Source organism: Gobius niger (assembly GCF_951799975.1).
Source record: "Gobius niger genome assembly, chromosome: 21".
Classification (NCBI taxonomy): Eukaryota; Metazoa; Chordata; class Actinopteri; order Gobiiformes; family Gobiidae; genus Gobius; species Gobius niger.
Genome location: NC_136872.1, coordinates 18,431,319 through 18,455,873, shown reverse-complemented (window position 1 = coordinate 18,455,873; position 24,555 = coordinate 18,431,319). Strand labels below are relative to the sequence as shown.

The window sequence follows — 24,555 nt, the reverse complement described above, 5'->3', positions numbered from 1 at the left end:
CTGCGGATCATTTATTGACGTTTGGAGAGAAAAAGTACCGAAAATTAGCACCGATACCGCCCACTACCGGAGCTTTTTGGTCGGTACCAAGTAGGTACCGTTTAACGGTACCCAGCCCTAGATATTGTACATCCAATTACACAATGGAGATAATTTTTTTCACTCAAACTTGGCTGTAAATACTGTTTAAGTGGCGCTAGCCCTCAGTTAGCTTTGCCCATTAGCCTGTTAGCTTCTTCTTCCTGATTCCATTAGTGTGTATGGGTGGCTCCGACCCAGAGGCAGGAAAGTTACAATTGGAGTTTGGACTACGGACAGGATTTATAAAGGTAAACAAGTTACTTATTTCTTCTCTTCTTCTCTAAGGAAGACTTTCTAATGTTGGAAAAGAGCTCGGTGGTTAAATGCATATGGACTTATTCAATTAAAATTCACTACAGCATTGCATGTGTCAAGAGAAATAGTGTCACTATCAAACTCTGCGTGAATGAGTAAATCTATAGATTTCTTTTCACGCATTGTCATCAAAGTCCTGTAGCTTTTGTGCCATGGTTCAAAAGTATTCAAAAATATCTATACTCACTCGCAAAATTACTCTAAATCCAGCCTTTCATGAATTGTTATGAATGGTCTTGATATTGGCCAAAACTAAACTAAATGTTAAAATGAGAAATAGGAAGGTTTTCTGTTAAAAACTGGCACAGAGTAGAGTTTTATCTCAGTATCGAAATCAAGTTGTACAGTATATTGTGACAGCACTATATGTCGCCTGAGCGCTGTTTCGCACAAAGTTTTCCATCTTAAAGTTGTTTAACGGATGCCTGAGCGAGTCGTTTACTATAGACGAGAGTGTCATTGGTTTTACACCGGCCTCGTCCTGGCTGCCTCTCCGCCTATTGAAAGTTTACAGCTCTGCCAAGGCGGAGGAGGGCACCTTGACGGACACGTTTATTGTGCTTCTGTCCTTGATGCCTCTCTATAGAAGGCCGTACGCCGCAGAGGCTTCGTCAATACCGGCTTTGGGAAAAAAACAAAAGGAGTGTGCGTCAGCGATCGGCATCTGGTCAATAGCAGTAACGGCATGCTTGTATTGTGCTTATTGTGTCGCCAGCGGAGTTTGTGGAGGAGAGAAAATGTCACTTTGAATCACGGCGCGTGAAAGGAAGCGACAGAGGGATTTGATCGATCGACCGCTTGCCCTGTGTTCAACCAGCAACGATAAACAAGCGCATACATTTGAAGGAATATGATATTATTAGACGGAATTAAAGTCAAGTGTTTAGAGACAATTTCAGGGCAGTGGTGCAGAAAGTTTGAGTTTTTGTAATGTGATCCATGAAGTTCCCCTCCTGGAACCGCCACCTTAACGTGGTGGAGGGGTTTGAGCACCCGAATGTTCCTAGGAGCTCTGTTGTCGGGTTTTCTCTGCCCCTGGTAGGGTCTCCCATGGCAAACAGGTCCTAAGTGACGGGTCAGACAAAGAGCGGTTCAGAAGCCCCTCATGAGAGACCAACAGGGCCGGATAGAACCATGAGGCCGTCCTGTGACAGGTGGAAGTGGATGGATGGATGGATGGATGGATGGATGGATGGATGGATGGATGGATGGATGGATGGATGGATGGATGGATGGATGGATGGATTAAGTTCTTCCATGTTCTTGGAGTCCAGACACTTTCCATAAAACGATATTTCACAAACTATGACGGAGAAATGTCATTTGGAACTTCTTCTATTTGCTACGATTTAGTCCAAATTTAGCCTGATGCTAGCCGCTTTTAGACTGGGTTTAGTGCTGCTTTGCAAGTTCTGGAGGTACTCGGAAAGCCAAGCATTTCAAGAGGTGGAAAGGTTTAAGAAGCTCTTCACAGTAGACTTGTTCTGATCATGGGAGTGCTCGTATTGTCCAACAACAAACTTGCAAGTTGGCCGCCTTTGTTTTTAGCTTTCTTAATTTCAAGTTTCTCTTCAAGTTTCTCTTTACCTACAGTTTGACCCTCTGCAGAGTGGCCTCATATAGCCGACTACATCACACTTTGGGTATTTCCTGCTACTGTTGGTCACCAGCGATGCAAACTCAGATAAACATTTTCTGGGTGTAGCTTTCTCATTGTAGGTGAGTCTGGCATTATCTTAGCATTCAGAGTGCCCCTCCCTGGCTGCGGTGCCTAGATAACCCTGGTAGAAACGCAGGCTGGCGAGGAACAAATCATCAAAGGTGGAACGTTTCTATGTACTTTTGATGAAGTCATTTCAATAGTAGAAGCAGCAGCAATAGTCGTGGCACTTTATTATATTAAATGTACATGTCCTAGCTTTTAGAAGAAAATCTTGATTCTTTTGTACATCTAATTAATGTTTTTAGCAGTAGTAAAAGCAGAAGTGGTTGCACAGTACAGTAAGTTCCCCTCTGGAGCCAGGACTCCCCTGTAAAAGAGATTCTTAACCTCAGTGGGACTTTCCTGGTTAAATAAAGGTCAAATAAAAAAAAGCCAGATGAATCCTGGCATTGTTGCCTTGGAATATGCCCGTGCCATCAGGGAAGAAGACAGGGGAGAATAACCCAGTCATTCAGGATGTTCAGGCAGTCAGCTGATCTCATTCTGCAGCAAGCCCATATCATAACAGTTTTTTTTTGGTCAGACAGTGTAGGTTTGATGAGTTTAAATTCCACCAAAAGTACATTTTTGCCAAACGCTTCAAATTGAAGTCGAAATAAAAGAAAATGTCGCTTACAATGCAGCAGCAATCGATGGAGCGCACTCACAAGCGCATTGAGAAAGTCCTTCGATAATCTCAGCTTTTACCCGGGCCGAGCAAATACAGCTTGGTTTGTAAGGGCCGCATTCATCACAGGGACTATCCGTTACTTACTGCCTGTGGCCGTTTCCTTTATTACTCTGGACATGTTATTGCATTGAGTCTGGAGCTACTTAATTTCACATTTTGCTCCATTACAGTGGCGAGTAATCGGAAGCACTTTGTCTGTGTCAATTTATTCACTCGTATTGCCGGAGAATAAAGCACACAAAGATGTAGTTTTAAATGGACTGGCAATGAGAATGGACTTTAAGACACACAGCTTACTCCATGCGGTAATTGCCTGTTTTACAGTAATAGCAACTTTAAAGGAGACATACAGTATGAGTTTTTAAACATGTTTTAATGTTCCCTGGTAAAATATCTGGAGTTGGAAGGATTTCACACACCTTTGAGTAACCTTGGTTGTATCTTGTTGCTCCAGTCTGTATTTTCTGTATTTTACTACATCATAGAGGGAAAACAAAACTGTCACTTTACATTTTCTAAAGATCCATTCCCAGACCCATTCAGCGCTCAAAGTGTGTTCATCACCTTGCCATGATTTGCAATTCCCACAAATGCCTGTAGAGGAAGCTCCTTGCCAATTCAAAATCCTAACCAGCCAAGTCCTTTCCACACATACATTATTTCAAACTGTAAAACATAGTATATCAACACTAAGTCCCTAAAAGAATGGTTTTAAGCCACAGTTATGCATAATGTGTCTCTGTTATGCTTCGATCAATGTTTTTTTCTAATAAATGTTAATTGCTTTTGCGAATTACACTACAAATTACCCTTTTGTGCCCATGACCCACAGCTACTGTCATGTACTGCAACTTTAAATAAGCTACATACAGAACAAAAATAATCACAGTCAATTTCCGGGTGTAGACTTTTCTCCCTGTGACTTTGTTATAAGACGTTGAGAATTACATTGACCCCCGCTGTGGCCCCCACACTGTTATGTTCCTTCTCATTTAACCGTTCTGAGAAATGTGGTACACGGAAACGCTTGTGTGAGGGTTACGGTGGCCGTGAAAATCCAGCGAAAATAACTGAAACTGTAACATGGATCAGAGTCTTTATAGGATATGGGATTATGTTCAAGGTCTTTCTCGTAGTGGCGAGTCTGATTAAAGGCGAACCTCAGGGGATGATAGAATGACTGTTTTGCTTTTGTCATTGGTTGCTTCAGTGAACTAACATGCTGATTTGGCGGATCTTTTACGCCTGATGCCATTCCTGTTGCAACCACCTTCACACTGCATTGAACAGCTCCAACTCAAACGCAGTTATTTTCCCAAGAAAGAAAGACAACGTGTGAAAATTACCTCCAAAGAACTGATTTTCTTATAGGGATGGGACGATAATGGAATTTAGAGTCACGATTATCTTTTCGATATTATCACGATATTTGCCTATGGTTTAAATAAAATCACAGAAGCTCCAGATTTTACAGAAATTATGAAAATTAGGAAACGGAGTATTCCTCTTCATTGTCTCCTATGTGGTATTGAGTTAGATCTAATAAAGTATGTTTAAAGGGATTATGAGTTTTAAAATGTTAAAATTATGTATTTTCCTCCTCCTACATGTTCCAGCCATGTCCTGATGTGTAGAATGAGCCCAGACCTGTTCACCACAACTGCCTCTAAAATCCTGCACTGTCACTCAAAAAGGTGTCACTTCGGGTCTGAAGTGCTGTCATGCACAAGCTCAACATAGAAGGTGCAGTTACACGCATGACCTGAGGTGGCAGTAGTGAGTATAAAATGGCCAACTTCCATCCAGCCCCTTTAAAGGGACTATATGGAGTTTAAAAATGTTAAAACTAAGTATTTTCCTCCCCCTACATGCTCCTAACCTGGCTAACGCCATGCTGCTGTGTGCGCTCGAATCATTTCGAACTGCACAGCAGCCTGGGAACCATGGCCGAAATTTTTGCATGGATTTGGGAACCAATCACAGAACGAGGAGGGACGGCAAGATGATGACGAGCTATTCAATATACGGAAGCTTGTAGTTTATTTACGGATTAAAAAAAAAAAAAGTTTATTTACAGATCAAACATGACAGCAGCAGACACGATGATATTTTTCTATCAAGCTTTAGGCCGTGTTCTAAATAGTTTAGCTCGATACGATTGGCTGTGGCTATGTGCAGACGCATGATAGAAATTCTTAGCGCCCAATAAACGGCCATGGACGATCGTAAACCACACCATTCCTACGAGAAAATGAATTGGTGGTCCTCCGACTAAACATCACTTGTGATTTTAGCCAGGCTAACATGCTCCAGCAATGTCCTAATGTGTAGAATGAGCTCAGACCTGTTCACCACAACTGCCTCTAAAATCCTAAAAGGTGCAGTTACACGTATGACCTGAGGTGGCAGTAGTGAGTATAAAATGGCCAACTTCCATCCAGCCCCTTTAAACAAATTTGCCACCAAACTCATCAAGAGAAAACAAAATTGCAGCAAATTACACACACAGAATGAAGAACAGCTAATCTTTTCATAGCCATAATCAATAGAAAGTCATTGTGGCTGGTTTTATAACGTTGCACTACATGGTGGATTCAGCGATTATCTTGGAGCATGATAATCACGATTATAAAAAAATGTGGCGATCGATTCATTTATCGCGATCAAAAAGGTTTTATCATATCAGCCAACAAAGCAAGCTACTGTACATGAAGCTAAATAAAGTCGAATATGTTACTACTTTCGCCAAACAGGTTTTTCAGTCATGCAAATAACCTTTATGAGTCACTGATCACGCACACAGCCAGCCTCTGAATATTAAAACACATTGTAAAGAAAGATCCAACGTGATCAGAGCAGTTCGCAGTCAGGACAAGAGCAGAAAAAGTAGACTTTGATTTTAAAAGGAAAATTGCAAATCCTGCCAATTATTTATGTGAGAATAGGTACTTATAGTGCAAGAACCTGCTAACCCTTTACTTTCAACCGCTACAAACATGTTCTCAAATTCATTGTACAAGTCACACAGTTAATATTTCTGGCTGTTCAAATCTCATCGCAAAACCTGACACCAAAATAATCCCCATTTGGCACAAAAATAACTCAGAAACGGACCCATGAAACAAACAGTGTAAGCCCTCCCCTCAGCCTATTCCAAGTGGGCAGCCATTTTTATATTTACGATAATCCATAATAAAAGGGGTTTTAGGGGAGGAGAGAGACAGGAGGCGGCAATAACTTGTGCGGATGACTCAGGTGGGGTTAATTGAGGTGGACAGTCCCAATCATGACACTATAAATGGCTTTAAAACGCAGCCGATTTCGACCACTGGTGCATGAATGTCGCGGCTGCTCCCCCTGAATAGCGGCTGGAGACTGGCAGACGGTGGCACGACTCGGGGTCTATACAAATGGAGCTTGCAATCGTAGTTTCAGCAGCTTAGAGTGAGATTCCAACAATAATGGGCAATAGAAGAGTGTGGACCATAGACTCCTGGTAATAGAAAAATGCATCAAATCTTGAATGTGGTCCAATGTTTTTTGTTGTTGTTTTTTTACAATACAATACCAAATCCCTACCATTTCAAGTCTTAAGCCCAGTTGGACTAAGAAATCATTACGCTTAGTGCTCAATAAACTTTCTCTATAATTATTGTTGCAAAAAGTGTCTCAGTATTAGCGTTTCATGAAAGTTTAGTGACGTAGCATCATTAAACCTGTAATGTTCAGCAATGTGGCTTTAAAGGAGATTGTCAAGTTCAACAAGGAAGACACTTTTTCCTATCGCGTTCGTAACCTCATCTGTCTCTGTCAGCCAATCACAGTCACCTCTGACCTCTCCAGTGATAAAAGAGGTCACTGTCTTCAGCAACAGTAGAATCATCCGCCACCTCAGCCTCTCCTGCTATTCATTTTTACCCTCACCACCACCAAGCATAAGTAAAGGTAAATGCAGCACATATGGCTGATCCAGAGCTTAATCTGTGATCTGCCAGTTTAATGTTAGGGTTAGTAATTATGCAAATCTCAAAGCATATTGACAGGAGAACTTACACCGCCATATGCCAGTGTGATACCTCATTCGAAAGCCTAGGCCTGGGGTTGGCAATGTCAGGCCCAGGAGCCAAACCCGGCCCTATAGCAAGGAACCTCTGGTCCTCAAGATGATTTTGAGAAATATTATTATTACACCAGAGATTAAATGCCTGTTTGAGTTAGAGATGCACCGATCCTCTGCCGATACCAGATATTTACCAATACCACTTTCTTAAAAGTGTCTTTCTCTGAGTGAAAAATTGAATTGACTCTTTTCTCCATTTTAAGATCAATAAAGTCATATTTTATTGTCATGATGTTACAGATCAATTATCAATTTATATCTATTGATGAACCCTTGGATAAACATTCAACAAGGATCACTGGACTTTTCTACACTAAATATCCTTGGGAATATGACTGGCTTTAGATTACATTAATATAAACAACTCACATGAAGCGATCTGATCATTACAAAATATGTGAGGTCAGTTATTTCTTAAACTAAAATACAAACACTTTACTTCAGCAGTAGTCAATTTATTTTACTAGGTTACTTTAGGTGTTTCTATCATAGTTTCTGACCCAGCCTTGATTAGCTTCCGTTAGCAATAGCATGCTAACTAGGGCTGCAACTAACGATTATTTTGGTAATCGATTAATCGACCGATTATTTTTACGATTAATCGATTAATCGCTTGGCTGTGAAAGGTGCATGGAAATTGTATTTTTTTTCAATTTTTTTTATCACATAAGCTAAAGTGGCGCCGTTTGAGGACACGTGGATGGCGTAAACTTAAAGTAAACATTTGTAAGAGGCTCTTTGTGCTAATTCTGCTTCTGATTGGACGAGACAAAGACAGATATTTATGAAATTTACGATGTACAAAACACTGCAGACCCTAACTTTAAAAACAAAGTAGGTTTTCATCCAAAATACATAATTGTCAAGTCTTTTTAGCTCTATTTTAGTCTGTGTTTACTAGAAAACGATTAATCGATTACTGGAATAGTTGACAACTATTTTAGTAATCGATTAGTTGTCGATTAATCGATTAGTTGTTTCAGCCCTAATGCTAACACTAGCTTTTACATACTGATGCTCAAAAATATGTTTGCAGAGGTTCTGACTGACGCGATTGGATTCTCCTGGTTCTTAGCTTTCCATTGCTTGCATTGGTTCAGTATCGGATATTTGTAGCCGATACCTGATCTTGTATCGGCTCCGATATTGGATTGGTGCATCCCTAGTTCAGGTACTCTAAAAATGTGACAAAATACTGTCATTTCCTTTAACATTTCTTAGCAGAACACCCATTTAAGTCATGTAAGTACAACACTGGCATTTGAAGAAAGTGATGCTTTACTTTGGCCAACAATTGGGGGGTCTGGACCTTGGTCTTTTGACAATGAAGAAAATCGTCCCCAACAAGAAAACTAGCCTACCCCTGGCCTAGACCTCCTAGTTTCTAACACAATGTGCAAGATCTGTGTGGATGAAACACACCTTACATCACATTTGCCTAACCCTAATCATAACCCTAACCCCTGACCCTAAACCTAGCCCTAGTTCCCTGAGCAAGTAAGAAGTTGGGGCAACTCATTCCCTGCACTCTTAATGGTAGTGTTCCGGCAACTGTTTTGGCCTGTTCCCCGAATCCATCACATCAGCCCAAAAGAGTTCCTCACAACTACTAACTCACAAATCAAGCATCGCGTTTTCATGTCCTGGCTCTGACAATTCGATGAATATTTCTCTCCGCTCTTCGTCTTGAGCTGAACTGTCTTGTTGAAGAAAGCCAACGGGCTGAGAAATCAAGTCCTGGAGCATAAACATTTGATAGACGAGTGAACTACGAACTGCAAAACTACAATCCCGTGCACTTCCAAATATATTTTAGAGGTCTACGCTAGAGGGCTTTATACATAATGAGACCCCATTGATGCCAGGGACATTCGGTTCACTGGTGTTTTTCTATTTGCCTCCATTAAAACACCATTTTCATCCACACATTTTCAACAAACTGTGGGCTTCAAATGTCGGGCTCTTTTCTTTTATTAAGAGCACGTGTGATAAAAATACAGACTTTTGTGACGAAGTTGTAAGCTTTTATGAACTCTTCTTTACGTCTCTGAAGGGAATCGAACCACAATAACTTTCCTCCCTGGACATTTCCTCGTCATAGCCCATTTTATCTTTTCCAATAGAACCTTTTTACGACATCCACTTTTAAACTAATGATATTTCCGACAGCGTGTTGTGTTTTAGTGCTTATTGGCCGGCGTCGGACGTACAAGAGTCTATGGCGAACATGATAAAATTGAATAATATGTGGTATCAGCAGGTTGCTTATGCTGACTTTAGCGTTAAGGGCCGCCGTTGATCCGCGGAGAGCCCGGAGCGTAGCCATAAACGCTCTTGTCTTGTGTCCAGGCGGGATCTTTGGTCATTAATAAATACCTCCGCGGGTGTCCACTGCTCTGGCTGCGTGCTCTTGTTAGCTGACTCACACACAGAGGCTGCCCGGCGGGTTGGCTGGGAGCGTGGCTGTCGGGAGGAGCTGCCAACAGTGCTTCCCCAGTAAAAAAGTTGGCCTTGTACAAAAGAGAATTGTTGATTGTAGATTGAGAGATTTTGATGGGGCCACTCGGCTTTAGGTTCAGTCTTTAAAGGGCCCTCCACTGGATTTGTTTTGTTTCGTTACAAAACTATGAAAGGGTGAAGCTGAATGGTTGGTTGTGGCCGAAACTCAATCCAAACTTTCCTAACGCGTTTGTAATATCCCAGCTTTTGGCAGTGACGAGGTCATGGCCAGATTTCCCAACTTTCCTGACTTTAAGTTGGCCACAGCTACACACTTGGAGGGAGTACTCAAGAAAAAAATGGGGAAGTGCACCGGGACAAAAAGAAATGGTGGGAAACTGCATTAGTCGCAATGAGGCTACCATGTACAATAAACACACTCTCGAATCACACTATTTTGTGTTTCTATGGGTCCTGATTGCTATAAAGCCCAAGATGTTTCCAAGACTCAAAGAAGAAAGATGTTTTATATGTTTAATCTAGAGATGCAGCAGATTGGTTAATTAGTTACTTACATTCATTTACATTTCCTTGAGTAAAGTAGGCTACACTTTTAAGAGAAGTTATATCAGAATTTAACATTATTTTTCGTTCAATATATTTTATTATTTGTATGGCACTGTCCATCATAGACAGAACAGCCCATGTCCAAAAGTTACTCAATGCTTGTGCTGTATTCATTTTAATAGTATTGACTTATCACTACAGCAAATTGGCCTCTTTTTGCCTCATCTCTGTGGATTTTCCCGTACGTGTGTTTTGGAGCCAGTAGCCTACAGCGCTTTGATTATTTTTGTTGCTGCTAAATTTCGCTCAATGTGGGCATGCTATATCTCTTTATTTTCAGTGGGTTAGTTTTACAGATGAACGACGCCCCTGGGCATAAAGCGGCTTAAGAATCACCAGAGCTGCTAGCCGCTAGTTAGCATCCCCTCCTGGAACCGCTTAACGTGGTGGAGGGGTTTGAGCATCCGAATGATCTGGGGGGGCTCTGTTGTCGGGGGCTTCGTGTCCCTGGGTCTCCCATTGCAAACAGGTCCTAGGTGATGGGTCAGACAAAGAGCGGTTCAGAAGCCCCTTATGAGAGACCAACAGGCCCGGTTAGAACCGTGAGGGCGTCCTCCCGTGGACCCACCACCTGCAGGAGGAGCTGCATAAGGGGCTGGTGCAATGTGATGTGGCAATGGACAAGTGGAAGAAGATGGGTGGATGGATGGATGGATGGATGGATGGATGGATGGATGGATGGATGGATGGATGGATGGATGGATGGATGGATGGATGGATGGATGGATGGATGGATGGATGGATGGATGGATGGATGGATGGATGGATGGATGGATGGATGGATGGATGGATGGATGGATGGATGGATGGATGGATGGATGGATGGATGGATGGATGGAGCATTGGACTTGTTAAAAACAACTTTAACGCCTGGTCCCAATGTTTTTGGAACTATCTAGAGCTAGATATTCCTCCTGTGATAACGCTGGTTTAGCTACAATTAAAGAGACCAGGCTGATTTTGTAAAAAAAAAAAAAAACTCATGCTAATAAGGGCCAGACTGTTAGCATTGGAGCACAGTGAACTACGCAAGGGCCGAGTCTACAGAGATCCCGCCCTTATGCCCTTTTTAGGAACGTGCCTCGTCAGAGCTGGGGAGGAGGAGTCTGTAAACCTGCCATGATTTCCCCCTCGAGCGTGGTCATTGTGGTAAACGGGGAGGAGTGAGGAGGAGACGTCCATTACAAAGTCTATGGAGTACAAGCCTGTGGTATCGGGCCGATACTGGTGTCGGTATCGGTGCATCCCTAGTTAATTGATTGATTGCTTGGTTGATTTAAAACAGTATATATTTGTGAAATATAGGTAAAATGGCTCAATAAACTATGTAAATTCATATTATTAGAAAAGATTTTGAAAGTTTTGCGGCTTGATATGATTAAAAGTGCCAAAAACCTTTTAAAGAGGGGTTCCCGAGTAGCTTGCATGGTAATTTAGGAGGTCATGGCCTGAAAAGTCCTCTACATGAATTTGCATTTCAGAATCTAGTTCTGAAATGCATGAGATTCTGGTTATTTTAACAGTTAATATTTTAGTCTTCTCTGAAATGGAAATGCTCTTGGTGAAGTTTATTATGCGCACTGTGAACTGAATCCTAAAGTATAAATCGCAAATCGAATCACAAAGCCCGTCACAAAAAAGAGCTTCTTTTTTCCCCGACAACCGACCAAACTACGGCAAATGGAAAGCTTCAAAATAATCTGGGCAATGTAGTGTATTTCAAAGTCAAGACAGTGGCCTTGAAAGCGGATAGAAAGTGGATGGCTCAAATTGATGTATGGTCTTTTTATGAGCGTTGGGTACGAGCCAACGTGAAGCACGGCGCACAGTGCCTGGTACATACATGCCAACAAGAATTAGGGAGTGTGAAACTAACTGAGGAAGACCACTTCATCAAGAGATAGATAGATAGATAGATAGATAGATAGATAGATAGATAGATAGATAGATAGATAGATAGATAGATAGATAGATAGATAGATAGATAGATAGATAGATAGATAGATAGATAGATAGATAGATAGATAGATAGATAGATAGATAGATAGATAGATAGATAGATAGATAGATAGTTTTTTGAAATCCCGATAACAAGCCTCTCTCTCTCTCTTTATTTTTTCCTTTTCCAATAACTTAAAAAAAAAATAATAATAAATCCCTTATAATTTTCTCCCCCCATTTTGTCCAAATGGTTCCAAATTTTCCCCCTTATATTTATTTTCTTTAAAGTCTCCCCAATTTTTCTCGATTTTCTCCCCATTGCTCACAGTTCTTCTTTTTCTTTCTTTCTTTGTTTTCCCCCAGTGTTCCCCATGTGTTGACCTTGTAGATAAACTCGATACATGTGCATGTCTTCCACAGAGCAAGTTCGATATCATCACCTCTAGTGAGTAGAATTATGCTTAATTCACACAGTTGAAGCGCTCTGATCTGTGTTCCTTGGATTATAAATAGAAACAATCTAAAAGAATCAATTCCTTTTGATTTAGTAGCATGCCAGTTATTGTGGCATGTGTAATAAATGGAGGCTCGCGTTCTGTTTTAGCATGTTAGATTCCCCCTGCTGCCAGTGGAAGGCGCAAACCATCATAGACCTAGAGGATAAAGTCTCCCTTCCATACGCAGAAGTTATTTCAGGTTATAATACGTACAATATAAATGCTGAAGTGCCCAAAAGCGATTATGCATGATACGCCAACTCTAAACCTTAATATGGTAATAAATTAAAGCTACCGTGCACAAATCTATGGGTCTTCTTGAACTTGTCTGTCCCGTGCCTATTTTCCGGCCGAGATCTCGTCCTGCGATGGCCGTTTTGTCTAATTACCTCCGTATCTCTGCCAGCTTAATACCCGCGCAGCTGATTCATCATTTACATTTAGGGGAAGAGCGCTCCTCCATAGAGGGCGCAAACAAGGACACAATCGCCCCGCACTCTGTAGCTGTACCTGCCTCCGTCCCGATGCCAAGGCTGCGGCCGTAAATTTGATCCCTTATTTTTGTCCTTGCGCGATTTATTTACACCACTCTGAATGTAAATAGAAGACACCGTGAAAGCACAGTCCTCTTTGCCATCTTGGCTGACTGGTCGACTGAGTAATGATCGAGCTCAGTGCCTGCTGGCTTCAGTGGCTTCCTAACCAACTCTCAAATTGACTAGCCGCCCAAATGACAACCGATATCCCACATTCGCTTCTGCCCGCTGTCCGCCGTCCATTCTGATATAGCCAGCACAATGCAGGAGACATTATGGCCATAAATATCATTTGTAAGCAATAAAAGACATCTCCAATCTATGCGGCCGTTGCACAGAATGATGCAGGGGCGCACTTACTTACCGGCCAATTTTCCGGAGTTCTGTCACAGGTTTTGAAACGTTTTCACACATTATTATTGAAAGCGACTAGAGCAAAAAAGCGCAGTCTGTGTAGCTGGAGGTTTTTTCTAGCACAGAATCCAACAATCTATCAAACTGCAGCCGAACTTACCAAGTAGCTAGCTCATAAATCACCATTATATCGATATGAAGTGGCAATTACCACAGCGTAATGAATCACAACACAAATATATTGCACATGCATGTTGTTTTGCTTCCCTGTGCTTAATTTGTGTTACATTTGCTGGAAACGCTAGTGTCTGGGATTTCAACCAAAGTTTACCCGTGAACAAACCCAGAAGAACGGGAGCGTGAACTGTTGGAAAGCGATCTGAAAAGTGAATGCCGTTTTTTGCCAACATAGTTTTATGGGATTTGAATTAACAGCCACTCATTGAAGTTGCCCATAAATCAATGCAAGACCGTTCACTTTCCGTCTGGCTGCTTGGTTGTGGATAGAGAAAATTAGGTGTAGTATCAGACAGCATTACAATTAGGAGCATAATGATACTGTGGTGTCCAACCTATTTTACCCGTGAGGTATATTTACTTGACCAAAACTGCGAAGAGCTACTTATGCTTTGAAGACATATAACTAAGTGATTTAGAGGAACAGGCCACCGTTTTTCCATACTGAGATATGTTCTTACCTGGGCTTAGACGAGTTGATATGTACCTGTCTGGTCTGTGTGCCCGTGGAAGAGCATGGTAGCTTCCAACTTCACCCCTGTTTGGAGCTATAGGAATATACTGCAAGAGGCGAAATGCTAACAATATCTTTGGTCGTTGTATGTGACTGAGCGCCGAGACTAGACAGGTACGCATCAACTTGTCTAAGCTCAGGTAAGAACATATCTCAGTATGGAAAAACGGTGGCCTGTTCCTTTAAGGGCCTATCTCTCCAGAAAGAGTTGCAGAGACATTGTAGAGACTGCCTGACTGTCCACAACTCAGACTGATTGGCCCCATCTCACTGGCCTGGAGACAAGTTCACTATAGTCCCCTGGAAATAAGGCAAGTCTCCTGGTAGTTTCGGTGAAAAAACATGGTTAGATTTCAGCGGAGTCTCCGCATGGTCTCAGAGAGGTCTCCAGGAGATCAATGAGGTCTCAAGCAGCTGTGGCAATGTTGTGAACACTATTTCTTGTCCTCAACCTATGAGGCGTGTCTGTGATGGAAAGACTCAAAGGAGATCTCAAAGAGTCTCGGAGACATTGCAGGGACGTCACAGAAACGTCTCATAGGTTGAGGACAACAAATAGTATTCGCGACACAACTGCTTGAAACAGCGTAGACCTCTCTAGAACCTCTTGGAGACCCTAACCGCACAGAAGCTTTTCAAGTCTCCATATGGTCTTCGAACCCGCTGAAATTGAGACTGCTAGATTTCACCGAGATTGCCTGGAGACGCCTCATCGCAGAGACATTTCCATGAACAGTAGCAACTCAACCCTCTAACTAGTCACCAACTAGTCTCCAGGCTGGTGAGTTAGGCCCTGTAGATGAGTTAGAAGCCAAGATGTTGCCACAATTTTGGGAGATCCCGCCCCTCTGTCTTCTCCGCAGTTTTTTACTTTAGTCTCTTGCAAATCTTCCTTTAAAATGAACTGAAACTCTTGATCTTGATCTTCAAAGCTCGCAAACAAAAAGCTCAAGCCTCTATACTGCCTGTGGCTGCATAGGCGACTGTACCCTGACGGCAAAATGATCAGCCACAACAAGAGGCTCTAATGGCGGCGCACCTCTGAGTGACCGCTCCACCTCCGGGGCTCTGGGGTTTGCTGCTCTCACAAAAAAAGGAAAAGAAAAATCAATATCTTCCAATGATTTAGGCCGCCGCTCTAAAGTGAATTGGCTGCAAAGGGCCTAGGCCAAGTTCAGAAAAGGAGCACAGACAATGCTGGACTTCTGCACGACGTCAGCAGAGAGCGGAGGAGAGTGAGTGGGCAGCGAGTCCTGACTTAGTCCTTGTTTTGTTTTTGTTGGTTTATCCCTCCTGGTTTAGTCCTGGATGTAAGATAGATAGATAAAGCTTAGATTAAACCCGTATTGTTCCCAGAAATGTACGTTAAGCCGATTTAGGAGAAAGGCGCCGCTGCTGTTTACTTGATTCATCGATCCTGCGCTTTCATCTGGTCCCAGGAGCCGCTCTGACACACTGAACAACAAATACCTGTGGGCTGATGCACCGAAGGGTTAATCATAAATCATTACCGAGAACAACCCACTGAGACCACACCAGCCATCGGCGATACGAAGCAAGAGCTATTAATGTTTGAAGAATCCGTCGCCACCTAATTCGTCATCCGCGAGTCTAAATCTCCGTCACAGGATCAAAATTAATACTTGTGTTTTGATCAAAGAGCGAGGCGGCTCCGGCCTTGCAGCGTGGTATTCAGTTCTGAGTGCGGAGTCCGCCATCTCAAATGTACTTAAAATGAAGCTGAATGGCCCATCAATGGCGAGAGTAATGGCCACAATAATCTTAAGTAGCAATTCTCAAACTGCAGCACAATACAGCTGCTGATGTAGGGCAGACATGCAACCACTACCTCGAGAGACACACGCGACTCTTTGAAGCCTTTTGGTGCGGCATTCTTTATCTTTGATAGAAGAAAGACACCCATGAAGCGCATTTATATGAGTAATGGCTTGCCTAAGATACATTTAAACTGGAGCAGAACACAGTTTTAACGTAATCTTTGGCAGTGATCAAAGAGTGTGTTTACATGCGCTCGAGTAACCTGGTTATTCGGCATATCCTGGTTATGACAGTATTCTGGATATGATGTTTACATGCGTCCGAGAAACCAGGACACTCCCTGTTTACATGAGCAACCACAGTATACTGGATATTTAGGCTCCAGAGAGGGGCGGAGCAAATGGCGAATATGGTAAGGAGCTAAATACTTTAGCAATGTGGCTAACGCCTGGCCTTTTTGGACATATCTCAAGCACAGGGACAAAAACTTTCAGAATAAGTACTTTAAACAATAGAGGTCTTTCCCAGCTTTAGAGACAGACATGAGAAGTAAAATAAAATAATAAAATATGGTTTCACTCGAGAGCAATGCTGACTTCCATGGGAGATACTACAGCGCAAAAAAGTAATTGTTATAGTTCAAGGGTCAAGGTTCAACTTTATTACTGTCCCGAAGGAAATTATTATGCAGCAGGTGTCCACACATAATAAAGCAAAAACAAACAAGAAAACATGGTGAGACAACAATCGTGTTTGGGACAAAGATCATACAGTCACAGCCATCATCAGTCCGGCTCTGAAGCTGAGAGACAATCAGCATAAGATCAAATAAAGCCTCATTTGCAGCAGCTTCACTGAGCAACATATCATCATTTTTCTTCGCAACAGGCTCTGGAATAAAAGAGGCCCTGGCCCGACGAGTTCCAGTACAGGGCATTCTTAGCCTGCGTCCGGTGGGGAGTAGGTTAAACCCCTTAAATAGCGGATAGTCCGGACACTCCATTATCTGTTGGGCTTTACGTACAACCCTTTGGCTGTAAAGGTCAAGCATATTAAGGTTACTTTAATGTTTGGTTGAAGATACAACATTTTAAAAGCCCAGGTACCAGATAAAGTGGCGGTAGGATCGTTTTTGCTCCTGCCATATCCGTTTCAAAGGTTTGCACATGCTCAGTTCATCAGCAATGGTCAAAAACCAGGATACTGTGTTTACATGGTGCAGTATCCTGGAAACTGTGGGAATATCCAGGTTTCTAATAACCTGGATATTGGCTTATCCAGGAAACTGAAACCAGGATTCTGCGTTTACATGAACCAGACAAAACTAGGAAACTTAAAATCCCCATGAATAACCTGGATACTCAAGTGCATGTAAACGCACTCTTTGTTAAGTTCAAATTTTCCGATGGGACGACCCTCCAAAGCACCTTAACTAATGATGTGATATACAATAAATGGACACGTTTGGTTGTTTGTTATTGCGGCTCTTTCACTTTCATTTGGTTCGAAACTGGCTGACATTGATCTTTTCATGTTGAAGTTTGCAAACCCCAAGGCTGTATTATGAGGAAATGTGCGATAATTGTTTACTAGCTTGAATAATGTGATAATTATTGTGATATACTGCCTGACCTAAAATAATGTTGCCACAAAAAAGAAGGTCACACGCTCTAATATTTCAATGGGTCGGCTTTAGCTTTGACTGCAGCACACACTCGCTGTGGCATGTTGTATTGATGATGGGAGAGTGTGACCACAGCGCAAAGCCATCTACAGCACATCCGAAAGATTCTCAATGGGGTTAAGATCTGGACTCTGACCATGTGTGGAAATGGCGTCTCACAACACTTTCATAATGTGAACCCGGAGAATCCTGGCATTGTCATCTTGGAATATGCCGTCAGGGAAGAAGAAATCCATAGATAGGGGATCGTTCAGGATGTTCAGGTCGTCAGCTGATCTCGTTCTTTGGGCACATAGTGTTGCGGAACCTAGACTTGACCAACTGCAGAAACCCCAGATCAGTCAGTGTATTCCTAGACAATACCCATACATTTTTGTTGTTTTGTTCTGTAAAAGATACAGACGGCATCTCTGGAATCGGCCATATATGGTCATGTTTGAAAGCAGTTAAGGGGGAAAACAATTTGGAGAAAAATCTAAACTTTCTCTAATTATTCAAAAAATACTTTAACAAATGCTGAATTATAAATATAGTTTTCTACTAAAGAAAGAAACAAAGACATGGAGAGGAGCAAAGTGGTTCAACAGCCCATAAATACATAAAAAACAGAGAATGCTAACTTGATGCTACATGTTAGCATCGGGCTAATGCTAACGGTTAGCTAGCGGGAGCTAAAACTGCCGTTTTTTTTACTTCTACTGAACAAGGTGCTGTGAGAAAATATGGGCTAACGATTTACACCTAACTTTATTTATGTGTGATAAATGACTTCATATTCCACCAGAAAATGGCTTAAAAGAGTGAATAATTTTGTTTCCCTAAAGATTCTATTTGTCTGTATCTATAAAAGAAATGTGTTCTCTATAACTTGAACTTAAAGACCTCAGTGATAGTGTGGCTTAGTGGCTCCGACCTGGTTTGACCTTGGTTTGGACCGTGTTGATCTGGTCCTGAGCTGACCCCCCCCATTTGGCCTTGGTTTCGTCCCGGTTCACTCTAACCTCACCTCGCTCTCTTTGCTCCGTGCAACAGGAACTTGTTGTGTAACTGCGCTTCCACTCATTTATTTATTTATCAAGCCCCACAAAGAAACGCGCCGCTAAAAATACTCACGTCTATGAATAATTATTGACGATTTTAATGACTTTGCACCAGCACAAAGACGAAACAAGAGGTTTAATAGCTGCAGCTGGCTAATTGACAGGATTTAGCGGGTTTTTACACTACATTTCCACTAAAAGCCCTTTGTATTTAGATGCTTAGTGAACACGTATGCAGCACTTTTCTATGTATTCAAATCGAAAAACCATTTTAATGATTTGCCATTGCTGCCTCGCATACTGTAAAGCCGCGTCGTGAAGATTACAGGAAGACCCAAATGCACCGCTGACATTGAGTGATTTATTATGACACCTGCATTTTAAACTACTGGAAAATACTAGGAAAAGCAGAGAGAACTGGAGCTGTCAAAAGACTGATCGAGATTAGCGCTGAATGATATAAATTGACAACCGTCGTGAATGTTGCTGCAGTATATTTGACTAAACTGTTCCAACACAAAATGTTCCCTTGAATAAAAGAAAGGTCCGAGGCACAGCCGACTCACGAAAGTAAAAATCCTTTACTATTTGAGGGACACCAACGCGTTTCGACCGCTTAGACAAGTGCCTGCATTAAAAACAGTCTGACCCAAACACAGTGCACCTGACGCAAATCACTTAAAACACCAGACTACCCATATAAATGTCTGTGTTGACTGAATAACTTTGGAAATATAACCATTGTGCATTTAAAATAACTTATATTTGAGCAGCATCAGTTTCCTGGCAGTAGCTACGCAGCGGCGGAGTGATCTGCTGGGTTACCGGATCTACAGTAGTTTGTTTACCCGCGGCCGACATTACTACACGTGGAATCCACAAAGGAGCTTTCTGCAAATCAGACATGGCAACATTTGGAGGACAACCCCGTGATTTTAAGAGGTTTTTAATGCAGGCTACTAGTTACCATAGACATGCGCTAGCCTAGCACTAGCCTAGCATCGCTAAACTCTTCAAATATAAGGACTGCATGAATTAAAAAAATAAATAAACAAAATCTCCAGAAATCAACAACACTCTGGATAACTAGGAAATGAGGCTATGTCAAAAATCCTGAAATATCCCTTTAACTTTCTCCAATTATTCAAAAACTACTTTAAAAAGTGCGGAATTATTGATATAGTTTTCTACCCAATAAAGATACAAAGACATGGAGAGGAGCAAAGTGGTTTAAAGCCCATAATTACATAAATAATGGAGAATTCTAACATGCTGCTTTATGTTAGCATCATGCTACATGCTAGCGCAGCTACAGCTGCAGTTTTTTCGCTTCTACTGAACAATCTGCTGTGAAAAAATATCCATATGGACCTGATTTAGACTTGACTTTATTTATGTGATAAACAAGTTCATTCAGAAATTGATGGATACCCTTTGATGACACGATGCTGTCTGTATATTGTGGTAATGATGATGTGGTCACAAATGGTTTACAAGGTTAGACAACTGCACTTAATTAGGCCTATCAGGTTGCCAACCCAATAGCTTACACCCCTACAAACATGTTCTGAAATGTTTCTTGTATTAGTTTAGACATTTTTCAGCTATTTCAGTCGTCCCTCGAATGTTAGTGCCTCTGGACGTGTTTAAAATGTGCACAGTGAACTGAATCTTGGTCTTAAAACACGAAGCGCATATCAATTTCCAAGTGCAATACTCTGAAAAGTCAAATATGGAAATCACGCGGCCCTAGTACATGTTAATAACATTCAAATAAACCAGCACACCGAGCCAAAAGCACCCACACATACATACTTAACTTGGCGATCAGGTTAGCTACTGTATAATAAAGTACCATCTTATCTTATAAGCCTGTTGTAACCAAGGACAACTGTGGTAACCACTGACAACAATGACATCTTTGTAATATCCCATTAACTACAAAAGTACAAAATAAATGAATAAACATTACCAAAAAGAAGTATTCCGACTATGAATAAGTGACTATTGCCGGTGGAAAAGCATGTTTACCGTTTACCCAAAATACCTTCAGTTGCTCCATGAAACGAAACCAAAACAGTGCGTTCTCCGCGTGATTGGCAGCCCATTGTCGCTGTCAGTCACCCGAAAGGTATTTCAAACCGCACATGACAAACCTATGAAGCCTCCGCTCGGCTCGAATAACAAAAACAAGCCGCGTCCGACGTCTGGCTCGGGGGGCCGATCGCGGCACAAGGCGAGAAAGTCAGGGTCGGCGTGGGGCTCGTGTAGCTGGATCCACCGGTTACACGAAGCGATTTAGCGTAGTCACGGGGTTCACACATGGCAACCCAACCGGATCTGCGGACTTCAAAGTGCTGCGTGCTAAGCGTCGACCCGCTTTACCTATTCCTATATGCACAGTACGAGCAATAAAACGGCATAAAAGATGATTTCCGGGGAGAACCATTCTGCATAATGTATACTTTCGCTTTGATGTCGCTTTCTCTGCAAAAGCACGGTGTATTTAAATGTTCCTGGATGGGATTTTTGTGCCTTTGGGGCTGTACAGTGATGCTGCCCAAACCAGTCAGGTGCAGCGATGCTATGTGCCTTTAAACAACAGTATCAACCCAATTTGCTCCATTCATACTTGTTTAAGAAATCCTTCACAGGCATGAGCGCTCATTTTGCCTCTACTGCAATCAAGTATGCCCTTTAATGCATTAAGGTCCTTTCCTGCCCTGTGTACCAGCCAAAGACATATCAGACAAGATGTTTTTGTTAGCTCAGCAGTCTTTTTACCTGTTTATTACGCATAACAGTACATTATAAAACATTAAAGCAATACTAAGTAACTTGTTTACCTTAAAGGGACACTGCGTAACATTTTGGACTATACTGTTGCCATCAATTTGGCTTGTTGCACGGTATGGCTATGCTAGTTCCTCTGACATGAAGTTGTGAGCGCCAGTACTTCCTGTCTGTATTCTTTTCCTGGAATAAAAATCATATTGTCTAAAAGATTACGTTGTGGGCAGTGAGTTCCCAGTCGATGATCCTTTACTGTGTGTTCAAATCATGATGTAACGAGTTCAGATCGGAGACACCTGTGATCACAAAGGATTGATAGTTTGTCTTGAAGCTAAAGGCTAACATGCTATAAAATGATTACACTGTACAGCAACTCATTAACCTGCAGGAAGTGATCATCTACCAGGAACTCACTGTCCACCACAGAATCGTTAGGAAATACGACGATTCGAACAGGTCTAATCTTAATGGAAATTAATACGAACAGGAAGTACTAGCGCCCACACCTTCAGCTCAGAGGAACTAGCGTAGTCACATTGTGCAACAAGCCAGTTCAACACAGAAAAATGCTATTACTGCAGGGACTAATCAATCAAAGAATGGTTTTGGATGAGAATCTAACCTATTTTAATCTCAAATTCTGCTGGTTTTAGTCACATCTCCATGGAGACGAGCTGGAGACGCACCCTCTCCCGGTAAAGTTACAGTCATGTCTTTGGAGAGCTGAGCCACTCACAGCAAAAGCACATGTGTCTTTGTCTATTTATGAGGTATTTTTCCAATGATGCAATGATCTATCTTAAAATAAATGCTAGTATTTCAATTTTATTTATCAGTGAAAATCCTACGCGGTGTGGCTTTAATGAATCCTTTCCATAGTCCCTCTGGGGGGTAATACATGTGTTATTGGGATGATTGGGGGGGGGGTCTTTCATCTCCCCCTGGTGTCTCTGGCCAGAAAACCACAATTGCAGCTTCCCCTGCTCCGACCCAGAGGCACCAATACACACTAATGGAATCACGAGCTAACAGGCTAACGGGCAAAGCTAACAGCAGGCTAGCACCATTTAAACATTATTTACAGCCAAGTTTGAGTGAAAAAATATCGCCATTGTGTAATTGGATGTACGATATCCCTCTTTCCCGTTGTCAGCGTAGTATTTATTTACACTCATGGACAATTAATGAGTAAAAAAACGCAACATGCTACAACACCTGCAGTGGTGCACGAGTTACTTAGTTCTGCTTTAAAATACCACAGCTAACATGATTCCAATAGCCTGAAGACAACATGCTATGAGCCCTTTCTGAACTGACAAACACTACATTCAAGTGTGTATTTGAGCAACTTTCTGAATCAACATCTAGGAGTAGTTTCATCATACAGACTACTTTCACTTTGAAGTATCAGTACTCCTACTTGGTTAAAACAATGAATTAGAGACAAAAGCTTCAAATTTTCATGTGAAAATGTTTATCCATTTAAACTACAATCGATTTTCTTGTTCATTATGTTGAAAATCTTTCTTTTATCTAGTAACATTGATGTCCTATTCTTTGGAAATACCTGTTTTTTAATGTTATTTTGAGGTCTGTGTGCCCTATTACATCAGTGTTTCCCAACCGGGGGTACTCGAGGACCTAGCAGGGGGTACTTGGAACTATTTCAGATTGAAAAAAGTGGAAGATGTAACATATTTTGTATAGGAAAAGCTATATTTTTCAGCAAAATGTGTTGCTTTGGGAGAATTTTAGGTTTATTTTGACTGCAACATTGCCCTTTTTCTAACAAATACCACTTTTAAGTAATTACTTTCTCAATAAACTGTAACACCCTTGAGGAAGGGGGTACACGGTTGACCACTGAAAGGCAAAAGGGGTACGAAAGACAAAAAAAAGGTTGGGAACCACTGTACTACATCAACAATAAACATAAATGTGACTTTTACTTTCAGTTCTCACAGTGCACCAAGTATGTAGTATAGTCACCAAGCACTTCTGAACTCCTCCTCCAGTCAGTATTCGGATGACTACTTAACTATTGTACATGTTTGGCCTCTCTACCCACCATTCACAAGTGAGAACACCTTTGATTGCCATTGCAGCATATGTAGTGTGTTACAAAGTTCACATTTTTCTGCAGGAAGTGGAGTGATTTTAACCAAAGAGTGCATTTGCCTTATGAACTAGCACTTTACCAAACCTTAATGGAGGGAAATCGTGTAGGGAGATGAGTGTTATGTGTCATAAAACAGTGACAATAACAGGTAGACCTCGCATCATGAATGGAGGAAATACTCACAATCGAGGTGCTTTTTCTTTGGCCCGCTGACTTCGTGCGTCGTAGCCTTGCACACCGCTTTGCTGATGGCAGAGCCGGTCATGCTGTGCTGGGCAGCCGCGATCCTGTCCGTGATGGATTGCCCCGACATCTTTCTTCCTTCTTCTTCTTCCGTGTTTCCTTGCTTCTTCTCCCCTTTTCGCTTATAGCCTCTTCTCTCTCTCTCTCCAATCAGCTAAAATAGCCCAATAATGACCCGGATCGATAGGGAGCCACAACCCGACGTGACTTCTCCTTCTTCCTTTCCTTTTCCCCCCCGTTTAGTTAATGCAAAGTGGGCGAAAACGGCACAGATGTAATCCCCTCAAGGTGCGTGCAACAAAAAAAAAAACAAAAAAAGATAGAAACCTCTGCTGCTAAGTGTTTTTTGGCGTGAAAACAAGTCTGGCTGATTTTTTTTTTTTTTTTTTGCAGGTTGTGTGGAAAGAATTTGGCAACCCTAAAAGCGACACACTAATGCGAGCTAGTTTGTGTTAGCTAAATAAGCAGATGTTTTCCTTGCAGAAGTAGAAGTGATGAAGAGTCCCAATGCGATTCTTGGAAACACTGAAATTCACTTTTTGGCCGCAATCTAACATAGCTGGTTTGTAACTTTTTTTTTTTTTTGTTAAGTGTCAGGATGTAATATTGTAAGAAGGTTATTCCAAAAAAAAATGCAGTTGCAAAAAAACAAACAAAAAAAAAACACACACACAGCTGAGTTCCTCCTTGAAGTTCACCCAAAGGTTGCGAGGGGTTTTCACAAAACGCGTGATAAAAGCGAGCGAAAGTCCTGTAAAAAGTAGTTAAAAATTGAGCAGCGCATCGCCTGGAAAGTTTAACCGGTGGGGAAGGTGCTGACAGCCGGGACAGGTGTCTCTTTTC

The 24,555-nt window shown here is 41.8% G+C and overlaps 1 protein-coding gene across 8 annotated transcripts in view; it reads right to left on the bottom strand.

The window, feature by feature from the left end:
• The window catches only part of LOC306980501 (phosphatidylinositol-binding clathrin assembly protein), a 215,025-nt gene extending 190,737 nt beyond the window's left edge, over nucleotides 1–24,288 (bottom strand). For 3 of the 8 annotated variants that reach the window (XM_079579917.1, XM_079579920.1, XM_079579922.1), the window contains exon 1: nucleotides 23,653–24,287. In XM_079579917.1, the coding sequence (XP_079436043.1) occupies nucleotides 23,653–23,782 (130 nt within the window). In that variant the 5' untranslated portion in view covers nucleotides 23,783–24,287. Of the gene's footprint in view, nucleotides 1–23,652 lie in introns of all 8 variants that reach the window. The other 5 variants (XM_079579918.1, XM_079579923.1, XM_079579919.1 and 2 more) reach the window with 3 other exon arrangements.
• Nucleotides 24,289–24,555: the final 267 nt, after the last annotated feature.